The sequence below is a fragment of the Lindgomyces ingoldianus genome (assembly GCF_010093535.1).
Source record: "Lindgomyces ingoldianus strain ATCC 200398 unplaced genomic scaffold BDR25scaffold_2, whole genome shotgun sequence".
NCBI lineage: Eukaryota > Fungi > Ascomycota > Dothideomycetes > Pleosporales > Lindgomycetaceae > Lindgomyces > Lindgomyces ingoldianus.
In genome coordinates this window covers 2128706-2142959 of record NW_022985163.1, presented here as the reverse complement: position 1 = coordinate 2142959, position 14254 = coordinate 2128706, and the positions used below count along the sequence as shown (strand labels likewise).

General features: G+C 47.5%; 4 protein-coding genes across 4 annotated transcripts; 2 read left to right on the top strand and 2 right to left on the bottom strand.

Annotated features, from left to right (window-relative positions):
• Positions 1–96: 96 nt before the first annotated feature.
• BDR25DRAFT_349132 (uncharacterized protein) lies at positions 97–1637 on the bottom strand (the record flags this gene model as incomplete). The annotated part of the gene is made up of 6 exons (XM_033694507.1): positions 97–172; positions 229–306; positions 362–421; positions 457–787; positions 851–1427; positions 1467–1637. The coding sequence occupies 6 exons, from the start codon at positions 1635–1637 to the stop codon at positions 97–99; spliced, it is 1293 nt and encodes a 430-aa protein (XP_033554044.1).
• Positions 1638–1686: 49 nt separating this feature from the next.
• BDR25DRAFT_349131 (uncharacterized protein) lies at positions 1687–3002 on the top strand (the record flags this gene model as incomplete). The annotated part of the gene is made up of 9 exons (XM_033694506.1): positions 1687–1811; positions 1852–1905; positions 1940–2048; positions 2123–2155; positions 2208–2515; positions 2547–2621; positions 2667–2712; positions 2778–2887; positions 2915–3002. The coding sequence occupies 9 exons, from the start codon at positions 1687–1689 to the stop codon at positions 3000–3002; spliced, it is 948 nt and encodes a 315-aa protein (XP_033554043.1).
• A 16-nt stretch (positions 3003–3018) lies between these two features.
• BDR25DRAFT_339187 (uncharacterized protein) lies at positions 3019–6908 on the bottom strand. Its single transcript, XM_033693356.1, has 4 exons — positions 6585–6908; positions 5803–6524; positions 5701–5749; positions 3019–5647 (listed from the first exon to the last, which is right to left on the bottom strand). Exons 1-4 carry the CDS (start codon positions 6760–6762, stop codon positions 3345–3347), a joined length of 3252 nt encoding a protein of 1083 aa, XP_033554042.1. The 5' UTR covers positions 6763–6908; the 3' UTR covers positions 3019–3344.
• A 550-nt stretch (positions 6909–7458) lies between these two features.
• On the top strand, positions 7459–11340 carry BDR25DRAFT_251807 (uncharacterized protein). The gene is made up of 3 exons (XM_033686145.1): positions 7459–8033; positions 8098–8727; positions 8787–11340. The coding sequence occupies exons 1-3, from the start codon at positions 7523–7525 to the stop codon at positions 10928–10930; spliced, it is 3285 nt and encodes a 1094-aa protein (XP_033554041.1). The 5' UTR covers positions 7459–7522; the 3' UTR covers positions 10931–11340.
• Positions 11341–14254: the final 2914 nt, after the last annotated feature.

Genomic DNA, 14254 nt, shown 5'->3' with positions numbered 1-14254 from the left:
GGCGAGGATGATTATGACATGTATGTTTTTTGACTGTAAGATATTTAGTGTATAGTTTTTTTTGGCATGCTTTGTATTTGTATCTGTATCTGTACCTTATTTCAAGGGCAATTTCGAGGAATAAAATAATACTACGTTACTCTGAGGAGATGGAGTGATTTGCTTCGCACGTCTGGAGAAAGAGTTCGAGTTTAGATTACTATCTGAATTTTTGCCCTTTAGATCTACCGTCGATTATTCCTATCTAGACATCCGCTCGCCGAACGAGTTACCTTTTCCTGGTTAAATGACGCATCAAAACGGAAACTCGCGAAATAATAAAGATGGACAGAAGTGAAAGCGTAACGTTCCTTCAACTGACTGGCTACGAGGATTTAGTAGCCCTTGTGAGGTAAGATAGCTCATGTGGTGAAGTTGAATCCTATTCGTCACCATCCTCAAGTGATGAGGAGCCACAGGAGGCAAGTCTTTCGGTAAGCGAAGCCGAACAGACCCGGGATTTCCCAGTGTGGCAAGACAATCTCTCCAATGAACCGGTGGTCATAAGACGGAGCGTACAACTTTAGGTCGATAGTTCTATCAGGGAGGTCAGGTTCAGCACACCAAATGCTTCTGCGGTGTTGGCTTCGCCCCTCTATCTCTATTGGCGCTCCGAAGGACATGAGAATATTTCCCTTGGGAATCGATGGACCATTCTGGATTACTTGAATTATGCTTCCGAGTTCCCGCTTATCCTTCGAAATGCGGTCATCACTATCTATGTCTTCAAGCGGGGCCCAAGCAGTATCTATAACTCCCCAGCGCGGAACCTTATCAATATGCTAGATCCTTATATCATCTTGCCACGAACTAATGTCTCTGCAACGTTTCTTAACCTTATTCAAGCAACTTTCCTCCTCTTCAGTATTGAACTTCATCCATAATGTCCCATCTTCACATAAAAACTCCCAAGCGAATCGATGGGATCGTCTCGGTTGTCCCGGTTGTTCCAGTTGTCCCCACGGCGTCGCCCTATGCTCTTCATAGATCTCTTGGAATTCGGGTATAGTAAGCCCTTCTCCGCAGTAAACTTCCCACTCCTCGATGCTAAAGCTCTCATCAGGCATTTCAAATGCTCTCACAAAGCGGATGCGGATAGGCTGGCCTGGTGTACCTAGCGATATTCTCTTCCAACTAGCATTCTTGTCTGTGTGAGATTGTTTAATGGCATTCTCTCCCTCAGTTGTTGCATAATAGGGTACTGGCTTGACTGGATGAGACCCGGAAACCCGATCAAAATATTTGAAAGTGGATTTTTCTCCTCGCACGGGGAGGTCAGGTAATATGCGGTTTAGGAAGGGATTTATCTTCTGTGTGCTATTTGAATTCATTGAAATAGGATGGAGGTGTAGCATGGCCTGGATCCGAGGACTCCCGGATATAACGGACTGGAAGGATTTGCAGACCCTCAGGCAGCGTAGGATCACTCGAGGTGGAAGATGAAGGAAGATAAGCTCGACGAGCTCGTTAGGCAGAGGGATCCTGTATGCTGGTTGTTCATTTTTCACTCGTTTGACCTGAGGTGCAATCGTTTGAGAATCCGTCTCGAGGGGTCTCTTTGGTCGGCCTGTGCGAAGCAACGATATGAGAAGAGGCATTGTGGACAGTGTTAATTGAGGACGAGGGAAGGAAGGTGGATTACGATGGATGGGGGAAAACCCACCGTGCCGGAAATCCAAGGGGTACTTTGACTTCGAGCAGCTTAAAACTTGTGCACACAACGAATATTGCCATAATTCCTCTAATTATGTTTTGGGCATCATCGGCAAATTGTGCAGGGAGCAACAGCCACATCACGCTAGCTCTTCTCAGTATTAATTTTGGCGCTTTGAGGACTGACAACGTGCTATCGATCTCAATTAACCTGTCAATGAAGTCCCTACACATAGATTTACTATAGAAATGTTGACTCTGTTTTGCATATATTTCTGGTTGTTATATGGTGTTATCTTACTACAAACCAACTACATCTCTCATCTGAGCTTCGTTCCTACTTGCGATACCATCGGGTTAACTATCAAAGCCTGCTGGGATTAGACGCTCAACTCGCAACTTTGGGCTTGTCTTTGCTGACACTGCTTAGTTCGTGACGGTCTACACCACGATTTCGGCGCTGGTCACACTAAAGGGACATTTAAGGTTACAAAGATGGCCATGGAAATTTCCAGCTCGAGACCCCGACAAAAGATGGCGCCGCGGGTGGCATTTGGATGCTGGGCCCTGTGTGGAGTAAGAAAGTCGGGCCGTACGGTATGCTAGGAAAGAAGCGGCTCCCCGGGTTGTCACTCGAGGTTCAGGATTTGCCGGAGTTGGATGCGATGTGTATCAGTCATGATCACGATAATCATTTGGATAGCGAGATGTTGAGGCAGGTGAGGATAGCTGGAGGGGAGCGCGTGAGGCCCTTTGTGCCCTTTGAGGATCAAGAAGGTGCTTGTAGGCCGGGGTTAGGGATTCGGATGGAGGAGGTTATGAAGTTGGATTGATGGTGTGGTGGGCGTTTGGAGGTTGGGGGGGATTGGGGGAATTGGGGCGTTGGATCTGGAGTGCCTGCTTGCGTATAATGGGAGTTGGAGGACGCCGTGGGTTTTTTTGGGACGCTGAAGTGTAGTCGATTTATCTAGGAGGGGGCGGGAGGGGGAGTGGATCCTATTACTGGGGGCTTGGGGGATGGTCGGGAGGATATGGGGAAGATATTATACTTCAATAGTAAATTTTCTTTGCCTTCGGGATTTGAGGTCATCACAGTGGTTATTCTAGGAGATACAGGATATTGCCGTGTCACATCTGATACTGAGCCCCCCATGCTCATTCTCTCGTCCCTCTTTGTTTGCTTTCGTTGGGATAGGTCAACTATATGGCCTTTTTGATTGAGCGCTCCTCCCTATTGGTTGATGACTACCTTTGGCTTCCACCAATGCACTTTGAGATTGCAGTTTAATCTAAACGCTCTTATCATGTGAGCGGCTCGGCTTTTTTCTCAAGTTTCATCTCTTATGATATGTCAGAGTGTTCAGGGTCTGAGCGTCTCAATAAGCTCCTTACCCTTGGCCTTGACGAACCTTCAGGTTGACTAAGGGAAGCTTTTCTCCAATCTAAGCAGCATCTCGTGAACAGGTAAGTACTAAACGTGGTAACAATATATACAGGCCCAGGAATTTTAACATGAAAATAGGTACACTCAAGAAGGGAAAGTTCAGATAGCCATTTAGTCGAAAGCACAAACATGACCGAAATAGTCCTACCCTCGATGCTCAATTTTGGTGCAACCATGGCTCCGGCTGACGAGCGCCCCCAATGCCTCGTCACCTCTCAAACAATTTCTTTGCTGCTTTTTCTGCTTTTTGGTCCGCTTCATGCTGTCTTCTTTCTAGGTTTGCCTTTTCGTAGGTCATATCTTCCTTCCTCTTTTTGAGTCGCTCCATTTCCGCATTCTTTGTTTCTGTCTCAGTTTTCAAAACTTTTAGTTCTATTTCCTCGTCCGTAGTTAACCCTTCCTTCTCCTTCTTTATCTCTAGGTCGGACGTCTTCTTCGCCTTCTCATCCAGAATGGTTTGGCACTCCCTGATGGCGAGTCCGTTGTTTTGAATCTCACCTTGCTGCCTGACCGATCTCCGATTCAACAGAGCATATTGCAGAGACGCTTCTAAGAAGACCGCAGGCCCAGATTGAAGATCCATCTTCAAGGCCTCAGTCAAGCGCAACTGAATCCCCCGTTTGAAACCCGACCAAGCTCTATTCATAGCCTCCTGGTCACCAGCTGAGTCCGCGAGCAAGTGTGAGCCTTCATACTCTTCCCTTCGGACATCTACGACGGTATCTATCAACGGCCTAAGCTGAGTCTCGAGAGAATTCTCAATTTGCATGTTTGCAGCTGCTTTGACTGCATCACACCGACCCTTTAGGTCAGCGTCGTTGTCGAATTGAGAGGTAGATTGAGCAGGATCATATTGGGTTATCAGAGCCTCATATGTCTCATTCTGGAGAACACCGTCAAGATTGGCCTTGATTTTAGTTTGCAGATCATCCGTGATCTTGTCTACCATCCAAGAGCGTGCAGCCAGGGCTTCCTTGGTGTCTTGATCTGCTTTCCCGCGGAGGAAACTTTGGAACATTTGGAGGCCTTTTTTCATATGTTCCTGGGATCCCTTTTCGACTTTGTCCAGTTTCATGGCATACCGGATCGCCGCAAGGGCAGCTAAGAGGCTAAACAGATTCAACCCACAGATTGTTGTGTTAATGATACTGTCAGTGCTGAAATCAGTGTCTGATCTCAACATTTGACCTGTAGGTGTTTTCCAATCATTGTCCGCTCTCCACCGGCCGTCTTCATCCGTGGACTTTTCGGCGGTAGCGCCAACCATCTGCCTCCGTCGAGTGTATTGCAAGTAGTCTCCGACCCTGATTTTACCTGCAAAAACGGCTGTAGCACCGAGGGAGTCTACCACCGTACCGTTAAATGACAGCGTGATGAAATTGGTGGCAGCATCCAGGGCGGCTTTGAACACAACATTGAACTTCCGATTACTACGAGACCATTCAACGTGTGTCTCAGAGGATTCTCTGTCCAGAGTAACCACCGGTAAAGACTTCTCTCCTTCATGCAAGATCTCGCCAGTGACCGGATGCACGACGATCATCTCGCCTTCATCTGCTAGTGGAACCGATACAGTGTAGAGGCCTCCGAATAACCGGTGCTCAACTGGTTCATTAGGAAACACCTTTTTTCCCGGCCCTGGTGGCTTCTGAGGGTCAAGCAGCGACTCTAGATCAACATGCAAAGGACCTCCGAAATCCTCAGTCGTGAATTGCGGATAATCGTAGCTCTTGAATATTTCTGCCACTCGAGTGGTCGAGTCACCAGCGTCCGAAGCCAAAGCATTGACCAGGTCACCATACATAGGAGGCATAGGATCCGACAGGAGGTAGTGGACAAAAGCTTTGACGTCTTTAGGGTCTTTTGAGTCCGTAGTGGTTTGATGGTCTTGTTGAATTGCTTGCACCGGAGTCGAAAGAGAAAATGGAATAATTTCCTGCCCCTCCCTCAACTTTCCGGTCAAGATGAAATCTCGAGGGGTAGCAAAGGTTCCGTGTCCGAACCCACCGCTATCGAAGCAATGCTTTACAGGGAACAAAACGTCCGTAATCTGAGCGTAGTCGAGTACCAGAGCGGCGTTCGAGAGTGGATTCGGCGGAACCTTTGGGTACTGGCTGAACTCGTACGGTTTGTTGCTGATCTTGCACCAAGCCTGATCGAATGAGAGGCGAAGCACCACCTGATTCGGGTACTTTTGAGTGTCATCAGAGGAGCTCCATTGACCTGTGCCTTTGATCTCAAATGTAGCTTTCATTTTGCCGTCATCGAATATGTTGTTAGTGTCTCCACCAGAATAGACGACGTCTTTATACCACCAATATATGTCTGCCTCGCTATTATATGAGACGGAGACATCCGCAGCAGAACCGATGCTGAAGAGCGCTGGAGAGCTGTTCATGTCGAAAGAGCATCTGTCGTAGTGCTCCCTCCGATTAGCGTGTATCCTGCGATTATACCCCGGAATTTCGACGTGAGAATTCATCAGCTTCATTTTGACAACCAGGCCGGCCGCTATGCAAACACTTAGCAAGCGAGGAGATTTTACCGTGGAACGGAATACTAACCATCTGTTTCTTCTAGATTTCCGCAAATCTTTAAGGATGAGAGTGCGTTCTGTAACGTCCCTTAGCTTTCCACCGCATATAAAACCGAATAACGGGGCTTACTTCGACGAATTTCATCATCAAATGGCGGCTGAAAATGATGCTGGCGTTGCAGCCAGCAGGTATTGGATTCAGTACTTTTTGGCCATCGGGGCGGAACTGTAGAGGGCTCTGGGCAGAGGGTTCCTGTCCATCATCACCTGACCCTATTACCCCGATCCAAATACACAAGGCCGAACCACTGATCGAAAAGCAGAAACGGGAAGGGTACAGAGTCATATGAGCGTTAGACGTATTGTCAATCAGCACCCTTGACTGCCGCAATGAACCCAAATAGAAACGAGTATGGTTGTTTTGGAAGAGGGTTTTGATCTTCTGGCAGATGTTTTGGTGCATTGGTTTCAGGATTGAAACCGACTCAATCTCTGCCTCTACTTTCTTGAAGTCGAACGAGAAGGCCCACCACTGATTTGACTCTTCATGATTGAGTATCTGGATTGTGTTTGCAGCCACGGTAGACTTTGAATTCGGCGAAAGGTCGGCAAATCGGTTTCCTCTCGGACCTATGGCATATGTTCCTTGAATCGCAACGACAGGGGTCATAAGAATGAGGTTCGAGACTTCCGGGAAGTGAGATAAAGTTCCTGAGGGATCATTCTCGTTTCGCCATGTGCAGTCTTTGATCGGAAATGAAAGGCGCACTTTGTCGCTATTATTTGGGACGGATAAGGTGGGCGGCGAAAGTTGTAAGGACATCTCAGTCTTGGAGATTTTCCCAAAGATATCTGAAATAATTAGAAAACAAATCCTCTCCAGTTCACAATCCTTCAGCACATCGCACATACCAGGTTCTTCGGACCCATCAGTCCATTTCAAGGGATCAAGAAGACCGGCTTGAGACACCTGTTTGTTAAGCGTCGTCGTAATGGTACTCAGATCATAGGACACTAGCACATCCCAACCATTCAGCGTGCTATGATCTTTCATTTTATCGACCAAGTCGTTTAATTTGCACTGCGCCATCTTGGGTTTGTTTGAAATTGCTGTTAAGAGTGACGGTTATCGTGAGTCGAGAGTGAATGTATGAGAGTGATTAGGGTAAGAATGCAAAGACGGGGGAGGATTTTAGTCATGCTAGATAATAACTCTTTTATAAAACCTTACACAGCTCTGAGCCCTTGGCCCCTCGTCGAAGCTAGTCCTCTCGCGCAACTGCCGAACACCATAATATGAGCTGACATCGAACGCAAAACATCAATCGGTCATGTGCAGTTGAAGTTAATGCTCCTAAGACTGGTGACCATAGTTGCAAGAAATGATTCTTGGCGGCGGTAGTGCTCCAGGAGATGTTCACAACGGCCACGCCATGTCAGCCCAGACTCGCAACAAGTGCATACATTATCCCATCTGTTGCAGGGGCCTGGCTCGCGAAATTAGGACAGCCACAGTTGAGTTCAACGCAACCGAGGACATGCAAGGCGGCGACATCCTACCGAGGCTTGCATATACGGGCTGCATGTTCTTATATCAGAGGGTGACATCACAATTTTAACGGTCGGCCCTTCATGTTTGTTGTTACATCAGATCAAGGAGGGCGAAAATGTGATCACGGATCACGCGAAGTCATACGACTAGAATTATCACTTGACCACGTTTCATGTTCTAGCTATACACCCCCTCCACTCGGTGAAATTTTTGGTACTTGTTATATAGGAAGGACTAGCAGTGATGCAAATCAACTGGAATCCAATACCCAGCACTATATCGATCACCACAGCAAGATATGGCCTCCACCGCAATCGGCCCTAACCGGGACATCAGGAATGATTACAAAACACCAGACAGAATCCTTACTCTCAGCGTTGAAGGACTCGCTAATCCGACGTCAAAAGGCGTCCTTCTTGACAGCAATTTCGGCTTTTCCGTAATCAGTTGCTTGATCTACTCGGAAAAGGTCACACTTGCAGATATTCCACATATAGGTGTAAAAAAGCGATCAGATGGAACGTATCAAGAACCTGAACTGGGCATATTTTGCTCTTTTTTGATCATCGAGTCGCAATCAGGCGCCACAATTGACGTCCGTGGTGATAAAGGAGCAGATGCAGGTGGAACTAACACAGCGCAAAATGGAGGGACTGGAGGTAAAATATGGCTATACGTCGAGAATATGGACGAAGACATCGTAGATCATCTACGTCTTATCGCTGATGGCGGTGATGGGGGCGTAGGGTGTAATATTGTGCCAGGTGGTGATGCGGGAATGCTCGCTGGCGGCAATGGTGGCAATGCAGGTAATCCACCTACCTCTTTTTGTTTAACCTATCTAGACTTCTAAGATTGAATGTTTCGTTACAGGTCAGATATCAGTCTACTACGGATGTCAGGCCCGGACTTTAAAGTCGACATTGACGCAAATGTTGAAGCCACAGACCCCATGGCCAAAACAAGTGCAGCAAGCGTTGTCAAAGCTGTTTCCTGCAGACAATCCTTCTCCACTAAGTGGAATTCCCAAGAGATTTTCACCCGAATTCATCCAGGAGTGTAAGCAGACCTGTACTAATTTCGGTAACTTTGCCGCTGCTCTAGGCTCCTTGGTACAAGCCCTCAACCAAGTCATCAACAAACCTTCCGCTTTCCATCCCAAACCGACCATGCCCAACCAGAAATCAGCCTCATCATGTCAGGTCGCCTTGCAGCAGCTTTTAAGTCTTTACAATCCACCTCAAAATGTTGCTCAGGCCGACATAGACAGGTGCAAGGCTGCGTGTGGGCTAATTTCGGAATGGTTCACAAACGGAGGCGCAGATAGAGAAGCAAAAATGGCAACCGCGATAAATGACTGTACTCAAATGGCAACTTCCCAAGTGGCGGCCAAATCTGGTTCAGCGATGTGGGACTGCTTCAAGAATATAGGAGACGCGCTCGACGCATCCCTTAACGCGATTCAATCCGGGCTTCAGAACCGAGTCTGTAGCGTCGAAGGAGGTAGATACCACTGCTATTTAGCAAAATTTGTTCTTCTTCCGATACTAATTGGTTTGCAGGAAAGGGAGGCGTACAGGGATTGACGACAGGAGGAAAGTTTGGAAACAAAGGTTCGAACGGTCAACCGGGTACGATAACCGCAAAATGTCTCAATTTTGACGGACAAGAAGAAGACCTGAAGGTTGATATTGTCACTGCATTTCCCGATCAGTGCCAAATGCTCTCGAACCAAGGCGATGCGTTCTACTTCTCAGGGGATGTCGGCAACGCACGAGAAGTATACTCAAGACTCACCAAGAGACTTGCGTTTGTGCCAACACTGAATACGTCCGATTTGAAGTCACCTCTAGCAAAAGCGTACCAGCAAGCGCGAGACGATTGGAAGCTCATCATTTCCCCAGATAAGAAACCCGTAGCGCAGCTGGGATCCCTTCTGAACCAGACTACCACCAAATTGAACAGAATCGGTCTGAACCAGGATATTTTCGGGCATGCGCCCAACTGGGTTCCCAGGTTGGCCTTTTGGCTGTACTTCAACACTCTGAACTCCATGCTCATCATATTAGAAAAGCAAACCACCACACTCAAGCGCTACGAAGACGCTCTACGCACCAATGCAAAAGAGATCGAAAAGGAAATCGCACAAAGCATTGCTAATGCTGATGGCTTGGCCGCTGCTAAAGTGCAAATTGACCAACTGACTAATTCATCCGGCATTATGCAGGGCTATGTTGCTAAGATTCGAGCAGCGAAGCCGAAATTGGAGCAGAAGCATGATAAAATCACAGCGCAAATGGATAAAGTCAAGGACGACATTCAGAACAAATTGAACTTCAATCCCCAAGACATTGTGGAGGGCTTTGCATCTTTCTGTATGATGCCGTCCAAGCTGTCTGCAATTGGACAAGTCGCCGCTGAAGGATATAAGGCCTTCTCCACGGTTCATAATACCGAAGGATACGATGTTGAAAAGGACTGCGTAATCGACCAGCTGACAGCTCTTCAAAACGCTACATTGGAATCTTTCAACCAATGCATCGCTGACCCGACCGTTGGACCCGACGGAAGCATCACTCCACCCGATCAAACAGCCATCCTTGCTGCCAAAGAGGATATCAATAAAGTCATAAATGACTTCAAAAGCGCAATTCCAAAGTCAGACCGAGACGCACTGTCCACTGCTCTCGATGAGTACATGCAAACAGTTCTTGATAGGAACGACGCAATGTTGCGCTACACTGCAGCGTTGCAGCTATTGGGGGATGCTTCCTCAAGCGAAGATTTCTACAAGAGCCAGCAAGAGCGGGAAGGAGACGAAGTGATCGAAAATGCTGCTAATCAGGGATTGCCACTGATATATACCTGGATGAAGAAGGCCATCAATGATTATAGTTTTGCCGTGATGCAGAGCCTTGACTACGCCGCGAGAGCTGGAAGCTTCTGGGGCTTGATGAAGATCTCAAGCACCGCAGAACTCGATGACGCATTGAAATCCGGAGTTCCAACCCTGGACTGCCTGAAGACAGCTCGAGATCATATTTGGAACGTCTGCTATGATCGAATGGCCTCGTTCACGAAATTCCGACCGAGTGTTTGGCCCCCAGATGATCATGGTCGCGGAGCGTTTGAACCGTTGAACGCTGCAGAGCTTGATACTTTGAAGAGAGGTATCGTAGAAGTTGACAGCATTACCAAAGAGGAGAGTAAGACGTACGGTGTCTATCTGACTCTTGACCCAAAAAGACTCCACCAATTATTTGCCGGAAAGTCGTTAGTTCGCCTCCATCAAGTTCGCTTCTGGGCACTTGGGGCGACTGTTTCACAGAATGCAATTGGTCAACACCTCATCCAAGTTGAGCTCAAACACATGGGACGAGAACAGTTCTGTGATGAAAACGGGACATGGTTCGATTTCGATCACGAGATAGTGGTGGTCAAGTTTGCGTATGATAGCACCGCTGTCAAGACCATTGACGACTGCACGCCTGCGGCAGCTCAAGCAAAGGAGAACATGACAGGGGACTTTACAGGTGCAGAGCCAGTGATCACCGAATCTGGCGAGATTGTGAGAGATGCGCCCTCCGCCGCTGCAGTTGGCCCGTTCACGACTTGGATGGTCCAGTTGAAGGAAAGCAGCAACCCAGGGCTCAATATGGAGAAGGTGACCAAGGCTTGTATTGAATTCTGCTACACGTATCGTTAGTCGTGGAATTTGTCGGATTCGCGCTTAGCCTTTACGATTTGGTTGGGATTTGACGGGTAACGTATAGTACAAGAGCCTGGGAATAAACAGTGCAGCGCAGAGCTGTTCTCAAGGTTTGTTTTCACTCGTTCTGTCATTCTATATCGGCGAATTCCAGGTAGTGGGCGATTGACGCAGCGTCTTGAGAGCAACTTGCAGACCTCGGCGCCATGTCGAATCCGCCCGGTAGTGCGAGATCATTTGTCGTCCAGTTTGGCTGTAATTTCAGAGAATCTGTGAAGCTCTGGCCCCAGATAAAAAGGCTCTGTCAGGTGCTCTCTCCCGCTCTAAAACAGGCTCTTGCACCTTGACTTTCTGTGGTCTTGAGATGGTAGCACGCTCCCTATGGCGTAGGAAATGTAGGAAATGTGGGATGGATGCAATGCGACATGGATGCAATGCGACAGCGCTCCTAATTTCTTGCGTGAGGGTGAAGAACTAGGATATGCCAGCAGAAAATTGAGTGACACGAGGAAAGCACTACGAAGTTCGCATAATGTTGTGAAGCAGACCGGGAACAGAGACAACAGATGGCAGCCACGCCAGGCCAGAACTCTCTACGTCATTGCGCGCCAAACCCTGACTGCCACTGCCACGACAGCGTTATCTCCACCAAGACCGGGCGACCCAGCGGCGGGCTAGCTGACCCTCACATCTCACGCCTGCCAGGTGTAATGCCAAGTATTACCGCTAGGCTTCCGTACGCAACCTTGAGATTGGAAATTCGCCTGCCATGCTCAATGGATCTAGCATTTTACCTGCATATAGCCATTACTAATACGAGTTCTAAAGAGAACATCGTACTCGAAGGGCACCATGGAGGCTACAGGTCTAGGTCGACTCTACTGCTCGTTCATGGGAGGAACGTAAAACGAATGCAAGATCAGACAGCTGGCACTGAAAGAGCCTCAGCCCCAGCCTCACTGGAAGAATCCTTGCAGCCTGTCATCCTGTTTAATACGATGGAGACATCCTTCTCCATCTCCATGGGGCCGTCTAGAGTCCGAAGGGGGCAATAGATCTTGCGAGAACACTGGCGTCGCTGGATGGAATCTCCTTTTGATGTAAGAATCTTCCAAATACTGTTCAATCTTCGCTGACCTCTGAAACAGGTAACCACCTGCCATGTATCTCGAACAATCCTATCCAGCGTGGGAGGCGTCTCGCAACCATCCAGCGCTTCAGCCTTGAGGTTTTCGATGCCCCAGCTTACGACACGACGCGATTGTGGGGGAAGGAGTCTCGTACAAGGAGTCTCGATCCATACATTAGATCGAGGAAGCTTTATGCAGTGAAGCAAGTGAGACTGCCATCGTTGACTGGAAATTTCAGCACCTTTGAACGTCAAGTGGCATGTGTATTGAGAGATGTTGAGGTAAGGATGAAACCCGAAATGCCTTTTCTGTATCGGGACTAATCGCGCCCTGTGTCTGTAATAGGTCATGCATTCTCTCGCAAATCACAACAACATCTTGAGCATATTTGGATATGGCTGGAACATTGAGCGCAGTCGCCCAATCTCATTTCTCGTAACCGAGTTCGTCGCGGAAGGAACTCTGCGTTCATTCCTGAAGAATAACGAAGTCAGCTCCCCGAGAAGCTACTCTTCTGCAAAGATGTCGCACAAAGAATCCATTCTCTGTATGTTTCTAGTATCACATATAGAGATCTCAAGCTGGACATTGTCCTAGTCACGCCTTACATTGCCAGCGCTGCCACTCCATTGCAGCAAGATCTATTTGAGGCATCACGAACTAGCGGTATGTCCGCGTGTATATCCGATTTTGGACACTCTCTTCACCTTTACAATTCTGAGGGCGATTCGAATGTTAAGCAGAGATATGGTGGGACGATGGTTTACAACGCACCTGAGACCTTAGGCGACGAAGCAGCATGCTAGAGACAACGTCGATTTTCGCAAGTATGATGTGTGGTCCTTAGGTCTGCTGTGCTAGGAGGATCTGACTGGTGGTCATGCGTACTATCATAATTCCGACGTTCAGCAAGGAATCATATCACAGCACAGGTCTACTCCGAACTCTACCGCATCTTCATCTAATAACCCCAGTTAAGCATCGTCAGCATCGATTTTTAAAGAATTTATCATTACGCCTCAATTGGTCGATATCGCTTGCCAAAATATTTTCAAACGAATCGACGGCATATCATTATCGATCCCGAATCACACGATAGAAACTTGGGTTCGGGCCTCAGCTTTGTGAGGTGTTTGATTCCGTGCATTCAGCATTCTCAGTGAGGAGTATTACTTTTAGTATTATCAAAACAGAAATATTAATAACTTATCGCTTTCACCGTTAGCCCTTAAACCCCGCCTTTTCGTCGCCCTTATGCACTCTTTGTCTTAATATAGCCACCTATCCTTATTTTAAAACTATGTAAATTTCGCGTCTGCCAGCGTCACAAATGGGCCCAACAAGTGTAAAAGTACGGAGCAAAGGAATGAAATATTTGCCAAATATTGAAGCATACTCTGGACGTGACGATTCCATAATTGTAGTGACTTCGAAAAAGGGTTCACGGGTTCGTCGAACTTCTCGATGAGCTTTACTTGTCCAGCAACGCGCCACCTTTTGGCTTTCTTAGTCAATACTTCGAGCTTCTGTAACCCATCGAGCAAGTCTTTCGCAGAGGCGCATGGCGGGTAGTTCTACCTCTCTCCCTCCGGAGGAGAGTTCAAGAGGCGCTCAAGTGCCTTATCGAAAGCTTTGTTTGCTGTACTTCAGACTTGTGAGTACGGCAAGATTTGTTTCCTCCGTGGACAGCGTTAAACTCACCCCATGGAGTTTAAGCCTATTTTCAAGAAAATTTTAAAGCGGCAACTTCTTCGATGGGTGAGAGGTGATAGATGACTCGAGACGGATCCGTAGTGGGAGTAGTGTTAAGATTCTCAGCTTGCACACCCATGCTCTCAGGCAACCAATGGATACCATTTCCGGAGCAGTCGAAATCTGTCTCCGTCCAGCTACAAATTTATCACGGACTTGCATGACTCTAGCTAGGCGTAAAGGCCTTCAAGGCACTATACGTATGTCTTTTTCCTTAAGCCACTTCTTTTTTATTTATTTCCTTTTACAACATTAGTAGACATAATAAGATAGGTGGGAGAGTGGCTTGCTCTATTGTTTTAATTAGTAAAGAGCCTTGGTGAGGCTATAATAGGGACTCGTACTTGCGAACTGCAGATTTGCGGATGAAGGTTTGAAATCGCTACAAACACTAATTCTATAAATGAGCGCACATTTAGTTATTAAAAATTATACCCTG